Source organism: Vicugna pacos, chromosome 16 (genome assembly GCF_048564905.1).
Source record: "Vicugna pacos chromosome 16, VicPac4, whole genome shotgun sequence".
NCBI lineage: Eukaryota > Metazoa > Chordata > Mammalia > Artiodactyla > Camelidae > Vicugna > Vicugna pacos.
In genome coordinates, this window is record NC_133002.1 from 45,807,864 (window position 1) to 45,829,226 (window position 21,363).

General features: G+C 42.2%; 1 protein-coding gene across 1 annotated transcript in view; it reads left to right on the forward strand.

The window, feature by feature from the left end:
• EFTUD2 (elongation factor Tu GTP binding domain containing 2) overlaps nucleotides 1-21,363 on the forward strand; it is a 34,598-nt gene that overhangs the window by 3,869 nt on the left and 9,366 nt on the right. Inside the window, exons 3-14 of the mRNA XM_006217467.4 lie at nucleotides 6,098-6,263; nucleotides 6,918-6,996; nucleotides 8,252-8,327; nucleotides 8,828-8,893; nucleotides 9,643-9,678; nucleotides 10,891-10,981; nucleotides 11,927-12,009; nucleotides 14,193-14,359; nucleotides 15,617-15,741; nucleotides 18,915-18,978; nucleotides 19,348-19,438; nucleotides 20,883-21,018. Of these exons, the coding sequence (XP_006217529.1) occupies nucleotides 6,098-6,263; nucleotides 6,918-6,996; nucleotides 8,252-8,327; nucleotides 8,828-8,893; nucleotides 9,643-9,678; nucleotides 10,891-10,981; nucleotides 11,927-12,009; nucleotides 14,193-14,359; nucleotides 15,617-15,741; nucleotides 18,915-18,978; nucleotides 19,348-19,438; nucleotides 20,883-21,018 (1,180 nt within the window). The remainder of the gene's footprint in view (nucleotides 1-6,097; nucleotides 6,264-6,917; nucleotides 6,997-8,251; nucleotides 8,328-8,827; nucleotides 8,894-9,642; nucleotides 9,679-10,890; nucleotides 10,982-11,926; nucleotides 12,010-14,192; nucleotides 14,360-15,616; nucleotides 15,742-18,914; nucleotides 18,979-19,347; nucleotides 19,439-20,882; nucleotides 21,019-21,363) is intronic.

The following is a 21,363-nucleotide window of genomic DNA, read 5'->3' on the forward strand; positions in this document are numbered from 1 at the left end:
AAAATATTTTAAAGGGATTATTTTTCATTATACAAGTAATTCATGAATACATTTTCATTCAAACCAGATAGAAAGTCTTCGTTTTTCTCATTTCATTTCACTCTCCTTCCCAAAGTTACCAATATAATTCATGATGTTCTTGTGAAAAGAAGATGGGCTGAGACAACACAATTAGGAGAGATCCCAGCAACTGAACCATGGGGCACAAAGAGTATTGGTTACTGGATCACTGCCAGAGCTTTTGGGACATGCCCCAGGCATCTGTGCTTGGTCCCACCCTTTTCAACCTTTTTTATCAATGACTTCGGTGAAGATAGAGAAGAGAGGTTTATAAAATGTACACATGACATAAACTAATAAATTGGGTAAGGGAATCTAAATTCAAAGTGATCCCAACAAACTTGAATTCCAGGCTAAATAAAGTCCAAGAATTCATCCATTATGTATTTATAGAGCACTTACTGTTTGTGAGGAATCATGATGCAGAGAGAGCCAAGGCACTATCCGTGCCCTCCGGGAACCTGTTGCTTGCCAGAGGAGATCAAGTGCAAAAGTGTTTATAACATGAAACAGGGAAGGAGAGGCACCATTTAAGTGATACTAACTTACATCCCTAGTAATAATATATAGGGAGAAAGCATCCCTGGATGGAATGACCAAGAAAGATACCTGAGGAACTGACAATCAGAGTGGACCTGAAGAATGGGTAGGCATCCGTAGAGGCAGAAAATAGAATGATTATTAATTGACCAGGTTGGGGCAGAAATTGGGATAATGGCTAAAGAGAACAGGGTTTTTTTGGGGGGCGGTGATAAAAATGATCTAAAATTGATTGTAGTGATGGTTGCACAACTCAGTATACTGAAAACCACTGAATTGTGCATTTAAAACACATGAATTGTATGAAATGCGACTTATATCTCACTAAAGCTATTAACAACAACAAAAACAAAAGAAAACAAAAGGAATGGTTAAGCAATGTGTGAATGTTTTCATCTCAATTCAGAGGGTTGTTAATCATAACGCTAGTCCGAGCTCCTCAGTAGTAGTGCTCATGCAAGGCTCTGCCCTTGTTTAATTAACTCACTAATTATTATTTATTTCGTCCTCACACCTTTTACCATAGTAATTCTAATGTGTGTATGCTTTTTGTTTGTATGAGTTGCAAAATATGTAGAGTTGTATTGTGTGTGTATTTTTAATTTAAGCAAATGGTATCATGTTAATCTGCATCATTCTGTTTCTTATTTTTGCCTAACTCATGGTGAGTGATGCATTTTAGGTTCCATCTCTGTTGCTGTGTGTACATCTAGTTTGTGGTATCTGGTTGCTATTCAGTTTTCCCTGGTGTGCATCACCCAGGTTACCTACCACCAACCTCCCCTCACCCCAAGTGATACTGCAGTGAATATTCTCAGATATATCCCTTTATGCACCGTGTGACGTTTCTCTGGGTTATATTCCAAAAGCAGAGTTGCTGATCATAGGCTCGTGTATATACTTAATGTGTTTATACTGTCAGATTACTCTTCAGCATGACTGCACTATTCCTGCTCATGCTCCTTCCAGCAGGATGAGAGTTCCTATAACCTCCTAGTCCACAGAGGATGCATAGATTTTTTAAAACTTTTTTATTGAGGTATGTAACAGTAAGGAGATCATAGAATTTTAATAATGGAGACAGAGAAGATGGAAGGACATTCGAGAAAGGAATGGAGTGAGCAGGGGCCCAAAAGTTGTGTGTTAAGAGAAAATGATTTCTCCTCCTGATTGCTGGAGTGCAGTCCCTGGAGGACAGCTGTGGGTGTGAAGTGGAGGTGAAGGGGCCAGACTATAGAAATCCTTGAGTGGATAGCTGGGAGTAAGGGATGGCATGATCAAAGCAAGATGCTGGGACCCTTCCTTCAGTGAAGGGAGGGTAGGGAGGCTTGGAGACCAGCCAGAAGTTCATCACAGTGGAAGGATGTAGAGTTGGGCCATTGTTTGAGTAAAGGGAGCTGAGATGCAGACGAACACTGGTTATTAACAGACAAAAGGAAATGATAAAAGGATGCTTACTTAGTCTTATTTTAGACTTGTCGAGTTTGAGCTGCTGTCAGGACACTCAGGTAGAGATAATTACAGGTGGAAATTATTACATAAAACCCTACAATTGGACTCAAAATGCATTCAGCAGTATAGAGCCGGAGGAAGCTGGCTTGATAGCTGTCTTGGATCCACCAGCAGTAGGAGATGGATGGCTGCCAAAAGAGCTAATATAATCTTAGGCCGCATTAATGGAAGTAGAGTGTAAAGATGGTGGGAGGTAGCCAGTCAGCTCACCACTGGAAAGTTTGTGTTCTTCTTAAGAAAGAAGTTGACATGCTGGAATTTGGGTGAAGTTTGAAAAAGCAAGCCTCCACCACATCTCCCCACCTCCCTGAGTCTGTACCACATACCTTCCCTCCTGTTCTTATGGGTGATTTGTTCATATTTTCTGCTAGAAACTAGATCCCATCTCTTCTCATTTACTCAAGATGTTCACCCCAGCAGTTCTCTCTGTGTCCCATGTCGTCATTTTCCCCTCTACTAGATCATCCCCATCAGCATACAGACTGCTGTTTTTCCATCATAAAATCCTCTCTTGACCCCATGTCCCCCTTTAGTTACTTCCCATTTCCCTATTTCCCAGTGCAGCACATCTCAAAAGAGTTGTTACTTGCTGCCTCCAGATCTTCTCCTCCCATTTCTCTCAACCCGCTTCTGTCCTTTTGCCTCTCCCATTCCACAGAGACTGCTCTTGTCAAGGTCCTCAGTGACCTCTGTCCCAGACCCAGTCTTTATCTTTCTTGACCTGTCTGTAGCACCTGACCCAGCTGATCACTCCCTCCTTAAAATACTCTCTTCCCTTGGGTTTCCTTCTCTTCTCTGACCAGTCCTTTTCAGTCTTTCCTGCTAGTTCCTCCTCATCACCCTGACCTCTAATTGTCAACACGCCCCAAGGCTCCATTCCTGATACCTGTTCTCTGTCTATAGGCACTCTCTTGGTCTCATCCAGTATATCAAATGCCATCTATTCACTGAAATTTGTATCTCCAACCTGGACCTTTTTTTTAAACCTCAGATTTATATATCCAACTTCCTACATGGTATCTCAAACTTAACATACCTAAGGCTAAGCACAGAGCTTCCCATCCCCGTCCTCTTCTCCTGCCTCCAACCTGCTCTTACAGTCTTCATTGTCTCAGTAACGACAATGCCGTTCCTCAGGTGCTGAGGTCAAAAACCTTGCCTCTTTTTTTCAACCCTACTTTGAATTCATCAGAATACATTTTTGACTCTACTTTCAAAATCTATGTGGAATCCAGCCTCTTCTTACCACCTTCACATCTACTTCTCTGGTGCAAGTCACTATCACTGCCATCTCTTCCCTGAATCACTGCAGTAACCTCCTAGGTAATCTCCCTCCTTCTGGTATGTTCTTGGTGTGGGAACCAGAGTGTTTATTTTAAAACAAAAACCTGATCATATTACTCCTCTGCTCAGAACTGCTGAGACAGGGCTTCTTAACCTCACTACCATTGACATTTGAGGCCAGATAATTCTTTGTTGTGGGGGCTGTCCTATGCCTTGTAGGATGTTTAGCAGCATCTCTGGCTTCTACCCATCAGGTCCTGCACACGCGTACGCTGTTTTGACAACCAAGAATGTCTTCAGACATTGCCAAATTTCCCTGGGAGGCAAAGTTGCCCCTGTTAAGAACCATTGCCATAGAATGAAGTTAAATTACTTAGAACAATCCAGAAGATCCTACATGATCACCCTGTATGTGACCTCAGCTTGTACTCTTCTCCCCGTTATTTACTGTACTCTCACCATACTGGCTTCCTTGCTAATCCTCAAAGTTGCCAGCCTGTCCTTGGCTCAGGGCCTTTGCACATTTGCCCACCCAGCCAACTGGAATGCTCCCCCCACCACGTGTAGAGCTTACTCTCCCATCACATTTTTGCTCAGATGGGATCACCTCTCTTTTTTCATTGCTATTGTACCAAGACCTAGAACAGTGCCTAGCACATACTAAGTGCTTAGTATTTTTTGAGCAAATGAATAAACCAGGATGTTTTGGAACAATAGCTGCTTTTAATTATTTGAAAGATGTTTTAGCAGTAGAGGGCATAGCTTTGTTCAATATTGCTTATGACCGTGGATTAATATATAAAGAGGTAAGTTTGAAGTCATTTACAAAGACTCACTTTCCAACAGGGAAATGGGCTGTCTTGTGAGTGCTGTGTTACTGGAAGTATTCATTAGGGCAGACATATGTTGAAAGAATTCATTCATTTGACGGGGTCTGCTGTATGCCAGGCACTGTGCTGTGCACTGAGGACACCAAGATAAATAGCTCTTAAAGACCTCACATCAGGGGGAGGATATAACTCAAGGGTAGAGCACATGCTTAGCATGCATGAGGTCCTGGGTTCCATTCCCAGTACCTCTGGTAAACAAACTAAACAAACAAACCCAACAGACACCTCACATCTAACAGGATTCTCAGTGTATGAGGAGTTTTAGGGCAGTGTCCAGAAGCATGCCTGGCAGGGTAGGTGTCTGTTGAATGAATGACTGTTAGGCCATATGACCTCTCGTCCAACTCCAAAATGTGTTATGCTCTCATGTGCTACTCCTGCGAGTGTGCTGACGAGGCATTTCCAAGGGTGGAAATACACATCAAAGCCTTTGGGGTGCATATACATCCTCTGGCCCCGCAGTTTTACTTCTGGGATTTATCCTAAAGAAATAATGAGAGATACTTACAGAGATGGGTGTACAAAAAGTACCCATTGCAGTGATGTTTATAGTGCTAGAAATTAGAAACACCTCTGTGTTAGAGAATAGGGAATTGGTTAAATAAATTGTGGTACGTGGTAGACCATAGTCATCCAAAAATATAAGGTATAAATATATGTGCTGTCAATTTTATTCTTTGCTTGTCTGTGTTCTTATTACCTGTGTATTAGAAAAATGCAGGTTACAGTTATTTAACCGTTTTATTGAAGTATAAGTCACATACCATGCAATTCGCTCATTTAACATGTACATTTTACTGGCTTTTAGTATATTCACAGTTCTGCAACCATCATCACAGTCAGTTGTGGAATATTTTTGTCATCCCAGAAAGCAACCCCTTACCCCTTAGCCATTGCCCCCCATCCCTTCCAGCCTTAGGCAACCACTAGTCCACTTTCTGTCTCTAAAAATTTGCCTATTCTGGACATTTCATATAAACAGAATTGTACAGTGTGTGGTCTTTTGTGTCTGGTTTCTTTTACCTAGCATAAAGCTTTTTAGGTTCATCCATGCTGCAGCATGAAAAAGTATTTCATTTCTTTTTATTACAAAATAATATTCCAGTGTATGGATGTACCACATTTTATCTATTCATTCATTAGTTGATTGACATTTGGGTTGTTTCTACCTTTTGACTACTGTGAGTAATGCTACTAGCGAACATTTGTTTAAGTTGTGTGAACATAAGCTGTTGTTTGTCTTGGGTATATACATAAGAGCAGAATTTCTGGGTCGTATGGTAACTTTGTGTTTGACATTTTGAGGACCTACCAAACTGTTTTCCAAAGCAGCTGCACCGTTTTACATTCCCACCAGCAGGGTATGACAGTTCCAGTTTCTCCACGTCCTTGCCAGCCCCTGCTATTTATCTGTCACAGAGGTATTTTTCAAAAACAATACTGTCACTAAGTGAAAATTTTAAAGGTATGGACTTGTTCCCAGTTTCTCCCTCTGCTTTCTGCCCTTGGAGGAAATTTTTTTTTTCCTTAAAAGTGTGTGTTGTGATAAGCCATTTGTTTTCTTCAATCTCCGTCAACTTATGACCCATATTTAGAAAAGGGCCGGTTTGAATCAGGAGAGCCATCCATAGCCAGGGCTACACTGTTCTCTTTGTGAAAGATCACACAAGACTAGAAGCTGCCCCACTGACTTTTTAGCGTGGAACTCAAGGAGCTGTCAAGTCATTGCTTTTAACTTGTGTACTGTAGTCAGTCATTGAGGAGGAAAAGTGCACCCCTCTTACAGCCTCCTTCCCCTCTCTTGCTTTTAGATGGATGATGATGACGACGATGATGACGTAGGAGATCATGACGAAGACCACCCTGGGATGGAGGTGGTGCTGCATGAGGACAAAAAGTACTACCCGACAGCCGAGGAGGTGTACGGGCCTGAAGTGGAGACCATTGTTCAGGAGGAGGACACCCAGCCTCTCACAGGTGAGCCTGGAGGCCTCAGGTTGTGAGAGGTGAAATTGAAACCAGAAAACTTTATTTCATAGCCATGACTAGTCTTGAAAGTTCAGTGAATGAACTGATGAGTTTTTCGCTCAGGTACTAATTTTGGATTGAGATTCAATAAACCCTGTTTTATATTCAGTAAAACTTGTACTTGTTACCAAACAAATAACAGTTATTTCTTTCTTTATCTGATATCCGTTTAGGTGCTTAAAGACTCTTTAAGTTCTCCCTCCGGTCTATGTTTTCCCATCTGAATAACACTAGCTCCTTTAACCAATCCTCACAGTGCTTGTTTTCCAGTCCTTTAATAATTTTCATTGGTCTTCTGGAAAGTAGTTGCATTTCATAAATACAAGGAGAGGTTTTTGTAATGACGCTGACCTCATCCTGTATCCAGTCTTCTCCCTTCCTTCCACAAAAGGATGTCCAAACTCCTCAGTCCACAGTTCAAGACCCTTCACTGTCTTGTGCCAAAGAGCATTTCCAAAATTTTCTCAACATGAGTGGTCCTTGAGAAGAACAGAAATTGATGTCATGTAGCATACATTCTGAAAGCTCAGTCTAATGGAATAGGGCTCTGTGTTTTTATATTCTGTGCCCACCTGCACATCACTACTATTTTTTTTCTCTTAGAACCCATCATTAAGCCAGTGAAAACCAAGAAATTCACTCTGATGGAGCAGACATTACCTGTTACGGTGTATGAAATGGAGTAAGTTATAAGGTCTTGCAGCCTCTCTGCACAAATAGTGTGGGTTTATTTTTTCATGGAGGTAAGAGGTGGTTTGTGGTTGCAATAGCCAGTGAATTATTATGAAAGCAAAATCTCTCCCTACATTTGCCTAAAGTTTCCTTCAATTTATATGTGGCTGCTGGGATATTTAGGCTCAAGCTTAACTTTCTTCTTGGCTCTCATCCAGATCTCAGCTGGTTTTTCTTCTTCCAAGCCTTTAATTTGGTATTGGAAGCCAGCCTTTGAGACAGAACTGGGTATTGTGTTGGGGCTACCAGAACCTGTTTTCACTCAGTAAGATTGCTAAGTGTTTTGGGACCATAACATCTTTTTATTTTGAAAAGGAGGCACAAGTAGGTAGATATGTGTAGATTAATTTAGACTCTTCATACTGCAAACTGTTTTTGAAAATATTTTCATTAATGAAATGCACTTATAAGACCCTCAGATATTGAGGTGCTTGTGACCCATTTTTAGATAATGAAACTTCTTTTTTGTTTAAACATATTGACATCTTGTATGTCTGAAAAACTGAGGTCCCTTCTGAAATGGTCAGCTCACCTGCCATCCTTCATACATTTTTAAAAATGCCCTTTCAGTTGTCTTCAGAACTTGCTTCATATTCCTTTGTGTTCTCAATGGTGATTTTTAAAAATCTCCAGTTTTTGAAAACTGGGGTTGATTTTTTTGAAGAGCCAAAAGTTATCTGAAGGCTATTTGCCATAAGTAATGCAGCTGATAAGCAAGAAAGGTGGTGTTGGTTTTGATAGAGGTGAAACTCCTGCTCTACATCATTAATGAGATGGGGTTTTCTTGAAAGCCTTCGTAACTAGCTCTGGTGGCAGTTTCAAAAGAGAAGCTCCCAAAGTGATTTGACATCCCTTTGGCATCAGTGGAATAAATGTGTAACATCTAGCCTGAATGTTTTGAATGGGACAGTACTCTTGTATGTGTGCTCTGGTACTTGGCTTTGTTTTTCTTCTTGTTTGCTTTTTGAATTTCATTATTTTCCTGTTAAAATCTCCGTGACATTTCACATTGTGCCACCTCATGGATAAGTGTGTCACATTCCCAAAACCAGAACTGGGTAGATGTAGAAATTCACGTCTGCCTCTGAGCATTCTCCAGTTGGTCTGAAAGTTGTTCCTGGCCGAAAATACCTAAAACACCTTTGTACCACTCCCTCATCTGAAAATTTTGCCAAAGTCCCTTTTCTCTTTTCCTCTCCTTTCAGTTTCTTGGCAGATCTGATGGATAACTCGGAGCTCATCAGGAATGTGACCCTTTGTGGCCACCTCCACCATGGCAAGGTGAGAGAACTTTTGGCTTCTTGGAACAGGGTTACTCTTGGTTCCTGCCCATTTTTTCAGCCCTCAGGGTCACAGGATAGGATCTTAGGCCATAAGACTGGACCTCCTGACTCCAGGGCTGGCGGGGTGCGGGGAGCCTCTGTGCCTATTTTGAAACCGGGCTGTGAAATTCTATAGCTTTTCCCGAGCAGTGGATGGAAAGCTAAGCCACTTGCATGCCTGAGCCTTGTGTCTACATCTGGACAGAAGACGGGCAGTTGAGCCTTACCTTGATTTTATAAGTTTTCATTTCCTGGGGGATGCTTGTCCAAGAAAGATTTCATCTTTCATTTGAAAGTAATCCTGTGGCTTCATTGTTCATTCTTTGCTGTCCCATAATCCTCCCTGCTTTCCTCTTCCTTTCCTTATCCCTAAATTATGTGGTGTATTGGGAACTGGGGGAAGGGTAGAATAGATTGTCCTCCATCACTGGCAGAATTTAACCTTCTCTTCCCTTTCAGACATGTTTTGTAGATTGTTTAATAGAGCAGACTCATCCAGAAATCCGAAAGCGCTATGACCAAGATGTAAGTAGAAATTCTTTTGAGGGTTTAGGATGAACCATTTGAAATATACAGGGGTATCTCTCTCCTTCCCTCTCCTTCTTTCCACCTTCCCACTCTCATTATAAATAATGATGTCTACAACATGTTACTTCATTGTTGTAATTTCTATTAATAATAATAATAATAATAAATAATTTCAGCTTTCTTAGGAACACAGAGAATGTTAACCTGCAGTATTTTGGGATGCTCTTTTCTTCACTTGGGATCCCTCCTCTGTTCTGATATATCTTTATAGCCTATTCTTTCCTGTCACAGTATTAATAGCTACTCTATAAATATGATACAATTGGACCTTGTTGTTTTCATGATAAATTTAAATGCCTGTGAATGAGGCCAAGTGTGGCTACAAGTCTCAGTGCAATAAATTTTCAGTCTCCACCAGATTGACTGTTTTGACATGCAGGGGGTTCCATGAAGGCTGGATGTGTCTCCCTTTACTGCTGTTAAGAATTTGGTGCATTAGTTATAATTTAGCTCTTCAGCTATACCTGGCCTCTAGTGACTTCCCCCACTCCCCTAAACACATCCAGGAGCATCTGGTCTCATTGTCAGGCATTTCTGTAGGGACGCTCTGTTGTCTTCCATCTATTCTCCTCTTGAGGCAGAAACTCTCAAGTTGGGGAGTAGTGAGGAAAAGTGATTGATGGTTTTTGTGTGGGAGAGGAGTCTGAATTCAGGTGGTAACAACAGTTCTTTTTTTTTTTTCCCAGCTGTGCTACACTGACATCCTCTTCACAGAGCAAGAGGTAAGTGTGCCTTTGGAAATCCAGCTGTCCACACCAGGCCCTGCAGTAGTAGTTTTGTAGGGAATGTAAGGGAGCCTTTATGATAAAATTCTGGTCCATATCTCACCCTTCTCTCTCATTCCCACCCCTCACTTCTATATCTCCCTGCTTCTCCCAGTCATCCCATGACCTATAACTTGAAAGAGAAATGGGTATGCAAACTGTAGGGTAAAAGAGGGGAACCTCCTATTCTTGACTGGATTTAATTTAGCTTGATAGGATAAATAGTAAGAAGTGATATATACGTTTATGCTGTGAGTTATGCAGAAGCTCAAATGACATCATCCTTAAAATCTATAGGATGACTTCATCCGTATGTTGATCTTTCTGGGAGAAGCTTCTCTTTGGGAATGGGTTCATCTGTCTTTCTGCTTCTTTTTCTGTATAAAGAAGTGAGCATACATCTCTGTCTTTCCCGTTCCAACTGGTTGGTTTTTCTTTCCATCTGGATCTTTATCCTTCCCCTCTCACCCCTCTTCCTTCCCCCTCGCTTTTATTTCTGTCTCTCTTAAAAGACCACATAGACTATGAATATATAAGTATGATTAGCCAAAGGAGCTTTGAACAGTGCTGGCATATGTTAAACAATCAACAAATGTTGGTTTTTTTTTTTTCCATTTATTCATTCACTTCTTTTTTAACGGAGGTACTGGAGATTAAACCCAGGACTTGTGTATGCTAAGCATGCGCTCTGTCACTGAGCTATACCCACTTCCCTGCTATTTGTTTGCTTATTTTTTTGATGGGAAATTTTTAATACTTATTTCCTGTTACAGCTATTATAATACTTGAAAAAACCCTAAGATGCCCCAGATTTCTTTTTTTTTTTACTTTTATGATGCTTAATTGTTTTTGTTTACAGTGTATGAGAAGGATAAGATTTTAGGACCCTGGGTTCTCTATTAAGGTTTAATACTGCTTTGCTTGGTCATTTATCTCTTATTTTTACTTTTTTGTATTTGAACCAACTCACCCCTCACCAATGCTGATTAACACCGAGATAGTTTGTCTTCAAGGTCATTCTTCAAGGTTAGTGGCCTATATAAAAATCATACCCCCTACATGGGGAGACATCAGGGTAATTTACTAGCAACTGGAAAGCCCAAGAGCAGAGCGAACCCCACTTGCAAAGAAAGAAACCTTGATCATTCTCTCTCTCTGTGTGACTTTCAGAGAGGCGTTGGCATCAAAAGTACTCCTGTGACGGTGGTTTTGCCAGATACCAAAGGAAAATCTTACCTCTTCAATATCATGGACACTCCAGGTAGGACATTCCTTGACCTTTTACCATCAGAACCTTGTCTTATTTGTTTCCTGTGCTCCCACTCTTTCCAGAGCATCCAGAACCGAACAAAGCCTTATGTCTTTGTTTTTACCTTCCCTTCACCTTCATTGAGATAGTTTTCATTTTTAACTGTCTCTTTTGCTTCTAACTAGTTAATTAGTAATCACTGTGCTCCAGGCCTCCTATTTCATTCCTTTCTTGACTCTGCTCTAGAATATTTAAATTTCGGGAAACTCATTCATTTCAACTTGTGTCAGTCTCATTCTAGACACTGGGGTAACAGAGGTGAGTCAGATATGGTCCTGGCCTCAGGCGCTCTCGGTCTTTTGAAGGAGACTGTAGGGGTGCACACCCATAGCTGGGGGACCTGCAGGTTACCATGGAAACAGCACACTTTGCCCTGTGCCCTTTCCCTTTGGAAAGGACCAGCTCAGGGCAGAGTTGTAAATAGGAAAATGTGAGTTTTGACAGATAGGCCTTCTTTTCCCCATCAGGTGCCAGATACCTTCATACCTCTCAGCCCCTGACCCCCCACCCGCACCCACCAGCAGCACCTTGCCAGGAACTGGCTCCCGTGCTCCAGGCCTTCCTATGCCCTTTTTCCTGCCTCCAAATTGTCTTCTGTCCCACAGAACTCTGCTCACTGCTGATTAGACTAAGCTAGTGTGTGCGTGTGAGTACTTTATGCCCTCCTTGGTAAAACGCTTCCTTCTCTTTATGTTTGAGAGCCTCCTGTATAAAAGCATAGTCCAAGGGTGTGACTCTAATGTGGAATTTTATACACTTTAGGGAGCTGTGGAGAGAAGAGAAAGGGAATATTTGTGGGTTCACATGCTTTGTGGTGTCCTTCAGACCACATACAATTTAATTTTGCCTCATCCTGACACCTCGCAAGTGATGGCTTACTTGGTATTTGCCTTTCAGGACACGTGAATTTTTCTGATGAGGTCACAGCTGGCTTGCGCATCTCAGATGGAGTGGTCCTTTTCATCGATGCTGCTGAGGGCGTGAGTCTGCCTCTATTCTCTTAGGAACCCCCTCTGTATTACGTTTGCCCCACACAACTCCCAGAGCTCTGAATGCGCTGGGAGGTAGAGATCATGAGAGTCTGTGCGATTAAGGCTCACATTTGCTCTAAAATTAGGGCAGTAAAGGAAGGTCAAAATTAGTTCTCATTGAGTCCCCACTCCCTGCCCAGTGATGCTCAAAATGGTAGAACCCATTGTCATTGGGGAAACACAAAAATGGCAAATGTAAATAAGAGGGAGGGAGGAAAATTTAGTCAAATAAATAGATTTTAAATGTTAATAAGTTTGTCTAACCTTAAGAGAGATTGGAGTTAAAAGCCTCAGGGTGTTTTTTATATTTCTAAATAGGAATAGTGGGTAATTCGGCTAACCTTGTTCATGTTGTTGGTGAGATAGCCAGCAGAGGGAGCTAGAGTTTCCTTTTTAAAAATTGACTTCATTTTGGAATGATTTCAAAGTTATTGAAAATTTACAGTAGTACAAAGAGCTCACCCTCGTTTGCTTTGTAATTCTCTCTCTGTACATGTACATATACATTCACACCTGTGTGTTTTCCCCATAAACCATTTGAAAAGAAAATATTTCAGAACGTATATCCTAACAGAAAAGACATTCACTTATAGCCACAGAACACTCAGCAAAATCGTGGAATTGTTTGGAATTGCTACAATGTTTGGTACAGATCTTTTTCTCCAGACCTTAGTCTCACTAATTGTCTCAATAATGTCCTTTATAGAATTTTTTCCCCTAACCCTGGATGATGCCTAGCTTTAATTTTCATGTCTCTTTAGTCTTTTTTAATTGGAACTGTTCTTTTACCTTTTTTCATCTTTTATGACATTGGCGTTTTTGAAGAGTATAAACCATGTATTTGGGGGGGTAATTAGGGGGTTTTAAATTTATTTTTAATGGAGGTACTGGGGATTGAACCTGGGACCTTGTGAATGCTAGGCATGTGCTCTACCACTGAGCTACAAGCCCGCCATAAGCCATGTATTTTATAGACTCTATCTTTAAGTTAGGGTTTGTCTGATGTTTCCTCATGATTAGGTTCAGGTTATTTTGGGCAGGAATATTGCAGAAGTACAGTTATGTTCTTATTAATCCATCCCATCAGGAGGTCCTTGATGTCACCTGTCCCATTATTGGTGATGATCACTTGGTGGGTCTGCCAGGCTTCTCTAGTGTCAAGTTACTATTTTCCCCCTTTGTAGTAAATAATTTGTGGGGAGACACCTTGAGCCTCTACATACATGCTATTCCACATCAAACTACCAGTTTTATCATCCATTGATCATTCTTAGCTTATTTATATAATAGTTGCAAATGGTGATTTTTTAACTTATTATTCCTTCTGTGTTTATTGGTTGGACTTCTGTTGTAAGGAAGAGCTCCTTTTGCTTATTTATTATCAATATCATTACAGGGATATTTGTTTTACTCAGTGGGTTATAATCCATTACTATCTTTGTATCTCTGGATACTCTAGTTATTCCAGATTTGGTCAGTGAGAACTCCTTCAGGCTGGTCCCTGTATCCTTTTGGCATGCCCCATCTTTTTTTGAGTATTTCTTTCTTCTAAGCACAGAAAGATGTTCTAGACTCGTCATGTACTTTTCTTGCGCCAACCCTGGAATCAACCATTTCTCCAAGGAGCTCTGGCTCCTTATAGTGAGGACTGATACTTAGAAACAAAGGTCACTGTACGTTCATTGCTACTGGGGTACATTGCTTCTAGGACTTTTCACTGAGCACAGATAACATACACCCATATATATCTGTTATTATTTCTATGTGTGTACATCAAAAATCATTAACACAGTAAAAAAAAAAAAAGGAAAAACCATTAGTTTATCCTAATACCTACAATTCCGTGTCAGCACCATGGCTTCTTCCTAAGCCTTCCTCCGTTCCTTCTCTAGCACTGGCTCCCAACATCATCAAGGTGTTTATTCATTTCTCAGTCCTGCAAGGTGACCTCTTAAAGTTCCTGAATCTGCCGTTGGGAAGAGACCCTCTACTTCCACTCAACAGTCTGTTGTTTCCCCAGGCCCTCTTTTCCTCATACTTCATACTTTAAAATAGTACCTTCTTTGGCTCTGCTTCAGACTTTTCTGCCCTCTTTGCTCCTGTCACCACCTTCTGAGTCTTGTGTCCCTCAGGTGATGCTGAACACAGAGCGGCTGATCAAGCATGCCGTGCAAGAGAGGCTGGCGGTCACCGTGTGCATCAACAAGATTGACCGACTGATCCTGGAGCTGAAGCTGCCTCCCACTGATGCTTATTACAAGCTGCGTCACATTGTAGATGAGGTCAACGGATTAATAAGGTAGAGGGACCCTGGGAGTGGATTTCCTGTCCTCAGGCACTCTGGTTTTTATAAATCTTAACCTGGAGCACCTCTGGGGGCAACCCTGATTTCTTGGCATATGTTCATGAGCTTGCTGGATGCGGCTTGAGGCGTATTCCGTGGCTGTACAGGGATTGACTCCCCAGCCTTGGCCTCATCAGCTCTGTTCCTCAGTCAGATGTACAGCTCCCCGCACATCTTCAAATAGCATTGTGGTCAACACCTTAAGCTCTAGAGTCAGTCACATCTTCACCCATACCAGCCTTGTAAAATTGGGTAAATTACTTAAGCTTGTAGAGCCTCAGTTTCTGCTTCTATGAAAAGGGAATATAATAATATTTGCCTAATGAGATAATGATAAACTTCTCTTAAAGAGGGGCGTGGGGGTGGGAGAGCGCTAAATCCTGATCTGCCAAAATAAGAAGTCAAGAAGTCACATCTCAACCGCTAAACAAGAAATAGCAACATAAACATATTTAGAAATATGGAGGTAAATGTTCTAGAAGCAGCTTTAAAAGAGTTGAAAGCAGTTGCCTCGGGGAACATAACTTGGGAGTGAGGCAGGGAGCTGCTCTTTATAAGCCAATACTTGTACTTCTAACTTCAGCAGTTCCGTAAAACAGGGTGTCAGGAAGGCTAGGGTTATGGATTTGATCCCTGTGTACAGCTGGCTTTCTTATAAATACTGGTGAACTTGGGCGGCTGTGGCTTCTGCATGGCTTTTAAGACTGAACATTTTAACCTGAATTTGTAAAATAAAGCCAAACAAGACAGAGTAGGGCAGTGAGCGTGGGGGAGCAAGGTTACCTTTTTTTTTATTTTGCTTTCGTTCATTCATTTACTCACATTCGTGTTTATGTCTGTCTGTATTTGTGAAGTTGAGATTTCTCAAAAAGGTACTCCTATCTTACCACATTAGATTCATTTCCTGTGTTCCAAGGTCTTTGTCTCTGTCCTCCAAGTTTCCCCTTGTCTGTCTGGTGCAGTTAACTTCTCCAAGATCGTGCAGAATGTTTCCAGCTCTGGGAAATCATCTTGTTGCTGGGAGTTAGGGAACAGCTCCATCACGTCACTTTTTGGACCAGGCTGTTGGCAAGGCTGAGTGTATTACGCAAGCCCCTTCTGAGGGTGAGGGCTGGAGAGAGGCTGTGATACTGAGTCCCTGTCTTCACCCTTGGTGTGGTGGCAGCGTTATTGCCCAGCCGGGCTCCACACTCACAACTGTCTCTGTTTCAGCATGTATTCCACTGACGAGAACCTGATCCTTTCCCCACTCCTGGGCAACGTCTGCTTCTCCAGCTCCCAGTACAGCATCTGCTTCACGCTGGGCTCCTTTGCCAAGATCTATGCCGACACCTTTGGTAAGCTCTGGCTGGCAGTCGGTCTCGCCAGCTTCCCTAGAGGCACATGTGCCTCTCCTGCTGAACGGTTTAGAAATTGGCTTCATGCCAGAGTCTCCTGCCTGAGGCAGCATTTTTATCAACTGTTATTGTCACATCTGGGACTCTGGCCCTTAGGCTCTTTCCTCAGGCCAAATGGTTTTAAACAATAGAAGGACAAAGGTGACTGGGAAGAAATGGGTGAAGAGGGAGCTCGTATTAGGAATAAGAGTCTCTCTTGGAGTAAGATAGATTTTGTCAAAAATGAAGTATCCATGCCCACAAAGCCATTCAGGCCTCTTCCTCAAAGATGGAATCTCCTTCCCCAGCAGTGCTTCTGGCTGTCCTTCCAGCCATATCCAGGCACGTAGAAATTTTGTAGGCCCACCTGAGCACTTACATTGTATTCGCAGTCCACTGGGACGCCCAGCAGAACAATTTTATAGACCTCTGAAACCTCAACACCGGAGCCCTGGGACCAGCTTCCCAACTCTAAAGAGGTTCCCCCGCTCTCCACCTCTGTGCCTCCCCGATTCCCTTGAATTCCAGTAGGAGCCTTGTCCTGGATGTCACGTGTGTCATGTGTGTCAGATACTGCGCTTCCTCACCAGGGTCATTATCGCTCCTGTCTTTGGAGCTGAGGAGACAGGCTTGGTGAGAGGTCTTGCAGTTGGTAGGCACTGGAGCTCCAGTGTTTCTGTTCACGCCAGTCCATTGTCCTGCCTCACTCTCATTGTGGAAATGTTCGCTGTGGTGAAAAACTGGACCAATTTAAATTTGGTCCTTTTTTTTTTTAATGTGTATATTTACTGCATCCTTATTTAGGAAAGTGGAAAATACAGTAAAAGCTAGTCAAGAAAACAAAATTCGCCCATAACCTGATTACCATACCCACTGTAAATATTTTGGTATCGTTTTCTTTCTCTGTTTAGTGTTTTACATAAATGAGATCATATTATACATATGCTATGTAATAGCATAAGATAAATATTCACTCAGCATTAGGTCACAAGAATTTGCCTATTTTATTAAAATTTATTTATAAAAATGAATTTCTGTAACTGCCCATTGGTCTACCATATAGATATACTATAACTTAACTACTTTCTCATCATTAGACATGTATTTTGATTGTTTGCAGATGGCTCTTTTGTTTATAAATGGATAGATGGACAGTAATGAAAGTCACATGAACAGGGTTCCAGGTTATGTTTCTGAGTATTCTTTGTATCAGCATATGAAGCAAAATCCAAGATTATTTCTGTAATTATAATGGATTGATGATTCAGTTTCCCACTGAAAATGGCCTTGAGCCTCAGGAGAAAATATTATTCATCTTTTGAACCCACTGTAAGTTTATGAAGAAGCTGTGGGCCCAACGTCATTCTGACAAGCCATGTGTGGACTTCCTCAAAGTCAGCCCTAGAAGGAATATCAGAGATCATTGAGTCCTTCCCCATTGTTTTACACATGGGAAAGCTATGCTTAGGGACAGAAGTTATTGATGAGTTTTAGACTAGAATCCACGTTGGTCCTTTTTCATCACATCATCCTGCCAAAATTGAGTCCATATCCTCTTACTAGGAATACAAGGCATGATGAATAATCTCTGACTCTAGGAACTTGGTCCAGTAGGTAGGCAGAATCCCTCAGTGATGAGTGGCGGTGTCAGGTGGTGTGGGCTGAGTGCCGGGGGGCTGCTGAAGGCAGGTAGAGCAGGGGGAATGCAGAGGGGGATTAGCTTCACAAACCTAGGCATCAGGGAAGGCTGCATAAAGAAGATGGGGCTCGGACAGTGGAGAGTAGGGAGCGAGGAGTTCCAAACTCACTGGGCTGGGAGAGGAGGCACGGAGGCAGGTGGTGTTGGCCTGTGGCCTCTTCAGTAACAGTGGACTCTTTGACCAGGGAGAAGAGTTCAAGTAAACGTACTGGCAGGCTGGATTGGGAACACATGGAGAATGGTTTGGAATGTGAGGTTAAGGAATTTAGACTTTATCCTGTAGTCAGTTAGACTTACTTAGACATTTTAGCCAATGTTCAGATACAAGATTTTGAATATTAGCTCAGTGCTACCGGTGAGACTGAAAAGGGGGAGGTGAGCTGGAGAGGTGGTCACTCGTTCTTTGAATAAGTATGTATTAACCTTCTGTCATGTGCTAGGTCTAGTTCCTGGGAGTGCTCAAACAGCCCAGCCCAGTGATTATAATACAACATATGCTAGGTGCAGTAATAGAGGTGTGTGACAGACACGGTGGTCACAGAGGAGGCAGTGTTTCAGTAACTAATTATGTGGGAAAGACGGGAAGAATTTGTTAATTAAAGTGGGGAAGAAAGATTTTGAGCTTTGTTGATGTGTCAATGGTAGCCACACTGAAAGAGATAGAAAATTCTGAGGGCCTGTGTCTGAAGGGAAAAGGTGATGAATTTCCTATGTGCCTGCGCGAGTGAGAGACAGGCATAAAAGCGTCTGGGTAGAAGTGTCCACGTGATAGTTGGTGATGTCAGGGATCTGGCTGAATGTTACAGGAGCTCTTGACTCAGAAGATCTTGAATTTTAAAAGCCACAATTGCTTGGTTTAGTCTGATGAGAATTAGCAGTGGTAGTCAAGCTAAAAATATGGATTGGTGAGAGATGATGCAAAGGTTGGCTTTGGTGTTTTCTCTCCAGAAGACTGGCTGTCTGTCTTCTAGGGGTTTAGGGCTAGTCAGACCCTCAGCGTGGTGCTGCAGCTGGGAGGTTGCCCACACTGGCAGCAGAGTAGAGCTTCTGTGGATCAGGAAAGAGTGAGGGAACTATTAGGCTCCACTGCCAGAAGGGACAGGGTTTAAGTGCAGACAGAGGACAGCATATAGGCAGATGAGCCTGCTCCATGAAAGGAAAGAGTGTAAACTGTATCCTTGTCCATAGCTTAGTAGTATGCTTGCTGGATGGAGGTGGAGCTGCCTAGGTGCTCATTTTGGCTCTAGCTCCTTGTCAGCTTTCAGCCAGTCCTGTCCTTTGTGCCTCAGAATCCTTGTCTGCCTTCCTGGGTAGAGGGAAATGTCTGGACCTTGGAAAGGAAAGTGCTGGAATTCCTCAGAAACCACTTGTGGCACCCTGAAACAGAATTTTGAACACTTGGTCGTAGATTATAATTGCATGGCTTTTCTTATAGGTGATATTAACTACCAGGAATTTGCTAAAAGACTCTGGGGTGACATCTACTTCAACCCCAAGACGTAAGTAGAGTGTGGGAAGTGACCCCCTAAAGGAGTGATCCGTTTTCCCAGTAGGTGAGGACAAACAAAGTTCCTGAGATTAAAACCTGATTTTTTATTAGACGTGAACTACCATCTCTCCTCTTCTCAGTGAGCTGGCTTCATGAGCTCTAACTGGGCGAGAGGCTGTTTCCCTGGAGGTCCCCACAGCTCAGCTGATACATGCATGAGAGTCATAACCTCTGCCCTCTCAGGAATCTCTCTTTGAAAATTTTATGATCATTCCTTTCCCTCGGCTTTACTCAGATTCGAAACTTAAGAAATACACCCTTGGGGTTAGTGGTACTGCCTTCTCCCTCCTGAATCACCAAGAACTCTTCATCTCTTTAGGCGAAAGTTCACAAAAAAGGCCCCAACCAGCAGCTCCCAGAGGAGCTTTGTGGAGTTTATCTTGGAGCCCCTTTATAAGATCCTCGCTCAGGTGAGTGTGTCAGGCCACCTGGCTCAGGTCTGCCCTTCAAGCACAGGGTGGAAAAGCTAACGAACTCAGATTGCCCCCTATGCCTGAACGTGCTCGGTTTTGTATTACTGAGTATGAGGAAGGTTGGTCACCAGTCTTCTGGATCTAGAACACTACAGTCGTCTACGTGCTGTTGAGATCAGAGTGAAGGGGAAAGATAGGAAAAGAAAGGCACAGGGAAAAGAAAGGCACAGCCTGGAGAAATTTTCTACAAAGATGTTGAGTATTCAAAAGAATGTGATACTTGAGAAATAATAGTTTCGGTTATGGGGATTTAACTTACAGATATAATTGTTTCATATGAAAATTCTCCAATTTTTATTTTTATATATGTAAGTACATTTAAGACATACGTATGTTTGTCATAGTATTGTTTATAACAGCAAGAAAAGGGGAAACAACTGGAAATAGGTTGAATGTTCATCAGTGAGAATCTGATTAAATGAATTATGGTGCATCCCATAAAATGAAGTATTTTGCTGCCATTAAAAGAATGGCTGTATGAGCTTGATTTTAATCAAGCTATTAAACTATTCTGGGTATGTATGTATGTAATATTTGTCAGATTGAAAAAAGACGCATCAGACAGTGGTAAAGATATAGTTAAACATGTGGGATGTTCCAAAGAAAAGAATATAAAGTTGCATTTGTGTGAATTTGTGCTACCTAAAAGGCAGAGCTAAAAGGGTAATGATATGGTCCCGGGATTTTCATGCAGATTTTTCTCCCAAGACAGTTATACTGTGTTATGTGTTTATGCAGGTGTTTAATAACCACTATGCACAGCGGACATATATACATGCACAAAATGTGTGTGGCCATGCCAACTGCCAAAATAGTAAAACAGCAAAAGACAAAGTAACATGATTAAAATTTATTGCCAATGGAAAATACTTCTTATCTTGTGTCAGACCAGAATGGATTAATAAAAGAAATTTATAGAATCTGTCTCAGTAGAGACCTTGAGTGTGCTGGGGATGATTTAGCTTGGCCCCGTCCTGACAGCAAATGGACTGCTTGGCGACATTTTTGGTTCCTTCCAGTGCAATGATCCTCTAAATCTAAGAAATCTCTAAATGGAGAAGGAAGGGTAAGACATTTCCTGAATGGGATGAGATGCTGCTTTTCAGACACGAGGGGGCAGCACTGAACAGCAGTCCATCTGAGAGGGCCAGGTTTATTGATTGGTGTGGGCACTTAACCAAGCCTGCTACTTAAAAGGTTGGTTTGAAGCATAGGCACCAAAGATTTCCCTGAAACCAAATTGATAATCCTTGTCAAGAGCTCACGCTGTAGAAAAGAACCTGGTGCAGGGACCCTTCAAATTGCCCTTTGGCCCTTCCTTGTCCTCTGCCACCACACTGGGCTGTCACTAGAGCTGACATGGTATCTGGCACTGTCACAGGTTGTGGGTGATGTAGACACCAGCCTCCCAAGGACCCTGGACGAGCTAGGCATCCACCTGACCAAGGAGGAACTGAAGCTGAACATCCGCCCCCTGCTCAGGCTGGTCTGCAAAAAGTTCTTTGGCGAGTTTACGGGTAATAAAGAGCTCGTGGCCCATACTTTTCCTTACCCTACAGTGGTGTTTAGAGAGCTGAGGCTCTTATAAATAAATGACAAGTTAGTTATATAGGACATCTGGGTTTTCTCCTTGCTGCTTTAGTTAGTGAATGGTACCGAGAACTCTGTCTTGGGGGGAAGAAAGCAATTAAACTTCCCCACCAGGAGGAACATGCAAGTAAAGGGAATGGGGAAGCCAACTCTGAGGTTCTGGTATTTTTGCCAGAGGGCTCTCAGGAAAGGGAACTCATGGATATTGTGAAATAGTGGGGAAAACACCAGGCTGGGACTTGAAAGGTGAATTATAGACTCTAATTCCTCTT